Source organism: Centruroides sculpturatus, unplaced genomic scaffold, assembly GCF_000671375.1.
Source record: "Centruroides sculpturatus isolate CEXI.00-Female unplaced genomic scaffold, Cexi_2.0 scaffold1574, whole genome shotgun sequence".
Classification (NCBI taxonomy): Eukaryota; Metazoa; Arthropoda; class Arachnida; order Scorpiones; family Buthidae; genus Centruroides; species Centruroides sculpturatus.
The window spans coordinates 53,041-61,767 of NW_019386307.1; the positions used below are offsets into that span (position 1 = coordinate 53,041).

Genomic DNA, 8,727 nt, shown 5'->3' on the forward strand with positions numbered 1-8,727 from the left:
ATTGATTCAGCAGGATGGTTATTAGGACTTTTTGCATTATATATACAAAATATAAATTATCGAAAAATAGGAAACATTCATGTCTAGTTTACGTTAATTTATATAACATTGCAATTATTTATAAATTCAAATAAAAAAAAAGAATTGTCAAAATGTGAAACAAAAATTGAATTTTAGCCTAAATCCTTTTCTTGTGTAAAAGACAATATGATGGAATCATTTACTGGCTATTTTACTAAAAACGTAAATTTTAAAAAGTATCGAGTTCTTCTGTTACACTAAGACACAATAAATTTATGTCGCTAAAAAATATTGTAAAATCTAAAATTATATTAAAGAAAATTTTTATATAAATTTTTTAAACTGAAAAGAAATTGAAAGTTAGGATAAGACGAGGTAAACAAAGAAGTTATATTTTATATTTTTCAATAATTAAATCTTTAAACTTGAAAAAGAATTGTCTGTCATTGAATAATCAAGGATTTATGCTTCAAACATGATCGATAAAAACTCACATTACTAATATTTTTCTTAACTTACAATGTTTACGAAATAATGTGAAATATTTTGTTTTGTCCTCTAAATGGGTTTAAAACAATGTGTTCAGACGATATGGAATAGTTTATATTGAAGCTTTTTATAATTATCAACAATACAACTAACTACAATACAATAACAATACAACACAATATTCAGAATTTATGATAGACATATCTGTAATAATGAATCCATTTCTCTCGAAGACTGAAATCTCTTAAACCTCATCATTATCATGTTCTTTATCTACTCATGAACAGTGTCATTATCGATAACATATTACACTGCATATACTGCCTTACTAAAGGCGGTATATGCAGTGTAATATGAATTAGAATACATTATATATGCAGTGTAATATGCCTTAGAATACAAATATGTTTTGTTTTACTTTATAACAGAATTTTAAACATGAAAACGTAGTTCCGACTTGTTACACATAATTTTTGCCCATTTTTTCTAATATCGTTTGGAAATCTTGCTTAAAATGCATGGTAATCAATTGTATTAATGAAATCTTTACACAATCGCCTAAACGTAAAACATTTCTCTGTTGATAGAAATAATCTAAGAATTAAAATTAATACACTATTTGCATTCAATAGTTTTAAAAACTAAGAAATTAAATCAACACCCAACTGTCCAGCTGTGAAAGACATTAATGATGAGCACTGAAAAACAGCTGTTTTTATCGCCATGTGAATTTACCAGTGTGCAGGTTTAGTTGCAGTATTTATTACTAAGTTACAGCATTTAAGTCAGCGCAATGCAGTCTATATTCGCATTGTCTCTTTCTTCCGTCTTATCCCACCTTCCAGTATTATTCGGAATATTTTTCTGTACAAATTAATAAAAAATAATGAATTGCTGCCGAAATTTATTTTCCTTAATTTGAATACTCACATCCATAAGAAAAATATGTACTACTACATCTTCAGTGAAAAGATAAAGATAAAGTGAAATATTTAATTATCAGTGATGGCACAGGACTTGCAAACTACTTATGAATGCTTATTTATTGTAGTGTTGAAATCGGTTTTACTTTTCTTACGACTAATTCTTTAGCAAAACAAATCATAGACAATACATAACCTGTAATGAGAAGAAGAAAGCTCCCTAGGAGTTCGTTGCAGTTTAATGGTGCAATATCGTCCTTTTCATATATTGGAATTGTTAATTCTTTGCTTCTAAGGAATTCACTTATTCCACTTTCAAACATACGACGTACGCTACAAATAAATAAACAAGTAATTTAAAAATAAATTTACAAAAAAATATTTTTATCAACAAATTAAGTTGAATTAACCGTACATTTTACTAATCTGTTTCTTATACAGAAAATTTTTTCTGAGGGCAAAGGCCACAGAATACGTTGCAAGCACATCCTCACTTGTAACTATTTTTCCATCTAGTTCTTTTCTGATAAACTTGTCTATCAAACCAATATTTTCTATAAACGCGAAACGACCGCCTTTTATTTTTTCGATAGCATTATCTATAGTCAAGTAATTGTCTTTTTTATTAACATGATCACTCAACGTTTTCCAAATTCCAGTTTCATTTTCCTGTAAAAATTAATTTAAATATAACATTTGTAGCATGTATAAAAATAAATAACAAAAATTGTATGTAACGCGATCTGTTATGAAATTTCCATACAAAAATTTTATATATTTTTAAATTACCTTAATGTTACATACAAGCTACCATGCCAAATTTCGTACTTTCATTTTCAACCCGTACCGATATATAAAGGGAAATGGGCATATACATACACACACACACACACATATGTACTGTACATATTCACGGAATTTTTTTCAGTTTTTTGATTCAGGAAGTTTCAAAACATGAAGATTTGCAAAAAACTTGGAGAATAAAATTAACACGATGCCCATTTTTTCCTTCTTATATTTATATAAACAGCCGGAAAAGTAAAAAGAGATACACAACACTAACAAGAAAGAACTGCAGATGCTTTTTTAGAACGTTTTACCTTTAAAAACGTGTGTCTAAATTATCCACGAAAAGTAAACTGGAAAAAATAAGTTCGGCTTATTGCACAATTCTAAGTAGTTACAAAACTTTAACATTGAAAGACAGCATTGCCGAATGAAATTCAACGAACAGATTCAACGAACAGACGTTGGTAAACGCCAAACACCAAAATGGAACTTGTTAATTAGAGACGTCAGACGTCTCGTCTATATTGCAAGCACTAAATAATTGTCTTCATGTAAAATATATTTATTCAGAGATGTGTATCTATCACGGGCAGACCGTTTCTCGTGTGCTGGATGATAGTAAGATTGATAGTCCTACAATCTTTCTTCCTTAATAATCTCAAACGACATCAGGTAGCAGTTTTAAAACGGAAAAAAGTCTAATTATTTGTATTGTCACTTTCTTTTGTCCGTTCGTCCGAATGTTATTCCTCAATCCGGAAAACTTAGTGAGATAGGTGAACGCCGAAAATAGATATAGAAACATTAGGGGAAAAAACCCGATTACCTTTAAACAAACTTTCGTTGCAAAAAAGAAAGTCATATTATTTCAGTTCAAAATTTTCACCTAGAAGGAGTTACATAAATAACCAGCACGATTGTATTGCTAAAAGTAAGGTATGACGTAAAGGGGCTAGCCACTACTAATTTGAGTTGGAGAGCATATATCTTACATTAGATAAATTAATTAAAAATATGATTAAAAAATTGCAGCCCGGCATTGTGACAATTTCATAATAAATATTTATTTCATTTAGAATCTGAATTAATTAAACCGAATTCATCTATTAAATTTTAATTGAATTTAAAATAAAATCTCATAAAACCCGGAAAAGTTACGCAACTCGTTGCTTAATTTTAATACTATGAAATTAGCAATATGCAAATTCGCAAAGTCTATTCTTTTTCCTTTCAAATGTTTTGGAACTTGTCGAAGACTAGTTTAAAACACCATTTTCTAAGAATTTATTGCTAAGAAAAAAGTATTAAAGAAATGTGCCCAAAATTATTAGAAAATAGCACATTTCTACAATAAAAAGTTCAATTCCGTTATAAATTATCTTCAATTTAATAACATTCTCATGTTTAACATAAATTTTGCTGATAGTCTGATAATACTGAAGAAAAGTGGAAATCAGAAATATTTAAGTTTTGGAAAGTATCGTTTATACTACTTTAATCAATTATATTTCATCTGTTGTAATCCGAATACACATTAATCCGAAATTATCTTATTACCTTGAAAAGCAAGGTTTTCGCATGAATACTTATACCGCAGGAGAAGTCGCCACTTTCTACTGCAGAAGCTAATTCATGGTAATTTCTTGGAGTCCATTCGTAATTCGGAGCAGTTAGGAAAGACATCAGAATTCCACTGTAGCCATATCCCACAACAACTACTGTAATCAGCCAAACTCCGATTATAATCCTTGTTGAAATTCGAACAATACGATCTAAATTAATTCCTAAAAATTTCAAAATGAAAATGTAAGTTCCTGTTCTATAATTAATTTTATAGGTTACAAAAGTGGAAGAAAGTAAAATTTACCTTGTAGAGTGATATTTGAAAACAAAAGCCAAATGCTTTTCTTTACTGACCAATATTTCCTCGATCCATGTAAGGAATTTGCTCTCTTCATAATATGAGACAAAATAGTTCCAGTTAATACAATCGATATTAAGATTGACAACCATACCTGAAATATATTTTTAAAGTATATATATAAAATACCAAATCTGTAAGAATATATTCAAAATATCTTACCTAACTATATATTATTTAATAATTACAGTAATTAAATTCTAATATACTGTAGTCATCCATGGAAGCCATATTGTATAACTGTGTACTTTAACTAAGAAATTGTAATTACTTATTTGCTTTTATTAAGTATTTTATTTTTTTTAGCAGATTCAGGAGTAATTTTCATTGTACCAATATTTTTGTAAAAATTACAATAGAATCTTATCAACTTTAAACAGAATTAAGAATTATGTAAAACAGGATATTTCATGCTAATGATTTGCATTCAATTTTAAAGTGAATACCACTAAAACGATTTCTAAAAATTCGTATTATTCCTGTAAATTCCGAAAAATTTACATTATGCTATTTTAAATTTATTGACAATTATCAATTTTTAATTTTTTCCTATTTACTTTAACTGAAAATTTACAAAAATGCAAATTATAATTTCGATATTGTTACTCAATATTTTTATAATAACGAACATAAAGAATTATTAAAAGAAAAGGAATTTTTTCAAATATGTAAATACATTATAGGAACATGTTTATCACAAAACAGTTGTTTTTCTGATGAATTATCAAGAGAAAATATTAGAGAAAACGATTACAATGATAACAAATTAATTTGGAAAAAATTTCGTTGTAAAATTAAAAAAAAAAATTAACTTTGCAATATTATAAATGTTACCAAAATTTGCCTTAAAATGAAATCTATGCGGAGGAGAAAGGATAATTTTGGTTTTAACAACTATTTAAAAACTCATAAGCTACAATGTATCCAAGCGAACGAAAATAAATTATGAATATTCTAAAAATTACAGATTATTTGATATCATCATTATTACCACAATATGAAAATCTAATATTAGGCAAAATGAAAAACCTTCAAAGGCTCATTTAATACTCAGTATTGTAGTAAAATGTATTCGTGAATATAACTGGCTTGCAATAAAGCAGCATAATTGATATTACCACTGAACAAAACATATGAATGTAATTTTAATGTAAAAAAGTCTTCCAAATCGGTGGCAGAATAAAATCCTTTTGTAATGATAAACGTAATTAAATCAACGAAGGAAAATTAATATTCACAGATTATCAACTGAAATGCCTAATAAGTGTTACAGTCATATCTAAGTTACATACATAAGTATGAAAATAGTTTTGAAACATCAATAAGTAAATACTCAAATTTTACGTGATTTACAAGACTTTCTGACATGAAAAACAATATCGAAATACCAAAAACTAGACAAAAAACATACACAATTCTCAAAACCAAATACTTTGGTGTGATATTCTCTATTTTCAGATATTTTAAAATTTGTGAAATTAGACAAGTGACATATTCTTGATAATTCACAAAATGTATTCTTGAAGACAATTATAGCAAACTAAATAAATTTCACTGAAGAATTAATACACCAAAATTTCTTAATGCACGAATTATGTAAAATTATTGACATATTTTAATAAATAAGATATAGCCCAAAGTGTTTCGAACCTACACTATATAAACTGAATTTCCAAAACTTTGAAATATTCTGAATGAAGATGTAGAAAAAAATTGATAAATCACCTCGTTATAAAATCGTATTATCATTTACCTCGAATGTAAATGGTCTAAAAATAGTCTTCCAAGTCGGCTTCAATTTCTGTTCTTTAATTATAAAATGTATCGGTATCATGTGAGTAATCGAAGAATAATCAGCCAAGTCAAAGACATTCTTACTCATATACACAGGAAAAGGGGACATGTCTGCTTCCTGTCAGAAAAATAAACACAATAAGAAAATTCATGGAACGTCAATATTTGTAAGTATAAATAAATAGTTAACTACAAATACCTTATTAATTATCTGTCCCATCATTCCATAATAACTTCCATTTGGATGCTGTTGTAAAGCAACTTTTGGCATGGGTTGAATGACTTCATACCTACAAAAATTTCGATTTTTCATAATTTTATTAAATCTATAATCTGTTGTACAGTCTCATTTTTATAAGAATACTAGCTGCAAGAACCCGCTTTGCTGGGCAAAACGTAACGATAGTGAGGATTAAGATAATTACATTATAGCCAATTTTACCCGTTTTCACAGAATGCAAGAATTAGGTCCCCCGATTCTAGACTAATTAGAGAATTTTTAATGAGTCTAAAAATATGTTCGATTTCCCGCAAAAACGCAAAACACCGCCTGTAAATCTTGCATGCCGCTTTATATTAATAGTTCCTTTGTTACTGAACACTTCCATTGTTAACACTTCCACTGTTAACACTTCTATTGTTGACATTTCCATTGTTACACATCTTCAAAGTCAACCACTTTCAACCTCATATCTGCCACACCCTTATAGAACAAAATGCAAGAATTAGGTCCACCGTTTCCAGACTAATTAGAAAATTTTACGTCCAGTCAAACGAACTATTTTCAATTTGATCAATTTTCTGGAACGTTTAAAATCGATCTATAATCGAACCAATTCGAATTCGAATACAAATTGGAATTTAAAACGGTTCGAACATTTTAAAAATCGAAATAGAAAATCTTCGAAGTCAACCACTTTAAGCCCCCATATCTCCCGCACCCTTATAGCTATCGAGACGCAACCACCATAGTGCACGAATGGAGACTTGAGGCTACTACCACATACAAACACCATTCATGTGCGATGTGTAGTTTTGGCTAAAAAGTGAAATATAGGGACACACACATCCATTTTTATATATAGAATATAGATATAGATATAGATAAAATGGCATTGATATTGAATATAGGACCTGGTCCCGATTCTATTTCTGAACGTCTCCTGTTCACGTCCAGTCAAACAAACTATTTTCAATGTTTCTGGAACGTTTACAATCGTTCTATAATCGAACCAATATTGGAATTTTATGTTCGAATTCAAATTCGAATATTGTTCGAATTAAATTCGAACAAATTCGAACATAACATTCGAAATAGAAAACCACTTTCAACCACTTTCAGCCCCATATCTCTCGCACCCTTATAGATATCGAGACGCAACCCCCATAGTGCACGAATGAAGACTTGGGGCTACCACCACATACAGACAGCACTCATGTGCGATGTGTAGTTTTTGCAGAAAAGTGAAATATAAGGACACACAGGTCCATTTTTATATATATATACTAGCTGCAAGGACCCGCTTCGCTGGGTTTTTATTTGTATGTATTATAGTTTTTTTATACAGTATATACGTGTACAAAAGATTGTTTTTCTAAGTAATCTAGAATCTAGCTGCAAGGACCCGCTTCGCTGGGCAAAAAGTAACGATAGTGAAGATTAAGATAATTACATTATAGCTAATCCTACCCGTTTTCACAGAATGCAAGAATTAGGTCCCCCGTTTCCAGACTAATTAGAGAATTTTTACGTTTAGTCAAACGAACTATTTTCAACGTTTCTGGAACGTTTACAATCGTTCTATAATCGAACCAATATTCGAATTTTATGTTCGAATTTAATTCGAACAAATTCGAACAAAACATTCGAAATAGAAAGCCACTTTCAACCACTTTCAAGCCCATATCTCTCGCACCCTTATAGATATCGAGACGCAACCCCCATAGTGCACGAATGAAAACTTGGGGCTACCACCACATACAGACAGCATTCATGTGCGATGTGTAGTTTTGGCGGAAAAGTGAAATATAGGGACACACACGTCCATTTTTATATATAGATATAGATATAGATAAAATATTTATTAATTTTACCTAAATTTTAATTTTTCCTGAAGAGTTTCAAATATATAAAACTGAAGTGCCTCAATTATTTGATTGTTGGATTGATTCACGATCATCCACATAGGCTCCTAAAAAATCGAGTAATAAATAAAACTTCAAGTGAATAGTATATTTCTACAAAACTTTTAAAAATAAATAAATTTACATCGATTCCTGCAATTTTCCACACGTAATTCGATTCCATTTCTTTTCTGAAATTAAAAGAAAAGTGTGATAAAAATGCAAATGTTGTAATTTACAATAAAAACAATATACAGTACTTTACATGAAATGAATAATGTAAAATTTCATTTTGTATGTCAAAGAATAAAATAATACCTTACGAATATTATGATAAAAATTAAAAAATATTCACTTTTTTGAAAGATAACGTCTGTTTTTAGTTTTATCTCTTCCAGCATTTTTTAAGAATTTCTTTCTATTGATGAAACCACCTATCTACTAGATCATTGATTCACAGTCTGGTCGGTATTGATAAGTAAATGAGCAGTCAGTTGATTTGAGAATCGGAAAATTATTAGTAATTTTTGGCTTTGCTATACAGTAGTATAACAATAATTGATATATCTTTATATTTTTATTAAAGTAAAACACAGAACTTTAAATTTTGATGTAAGTCTAGTTAAAAAGATTATAAAAAGTCCTGTTTGATTTTATTTTACCTTA

General features: G+C 28.9%; 1 protein-coding gene across 1 annotated transcript; it reads right to left on the reverse strand.

Moving 5' to 3' along the window:
* Nucleotides 1–404: 404 nt before the first annotated feature.
* On the reverse strand, nt 405–8,387 carry LOC111614487 (glutamate receptor ionotropic, delta-1-like). The gene is made up of 10 exons (XM_023355862.1): nt 8,380–8,387; nt 8,207–8,252; nt 8,032–8,129; nt 6,137–6,227; nt 6,022–6,055; nt 5,897–5,949; nt 4,090–4,237; nt 3,780–4,006; nt 1,849–2,102; nt 405–1,766 (listed from the first exon to the last, which is right to left on the reverse strand). The coding sequence occupies exons 2-10, from the start codon at nt 8,243–8,245 to the stop codon at nt 1,553–1,555; spliced, it is 1,158 nt and encodes a 385-aa protein (XP_023211630.1). The 5' UTR covers nt 8,246–8,252; nt 8,380–8,387; the 3' UTR covers nt 405–1,552.
* Between the last annotated feature and the right edge of the window lie 340 nt (nt 8,388–8,727).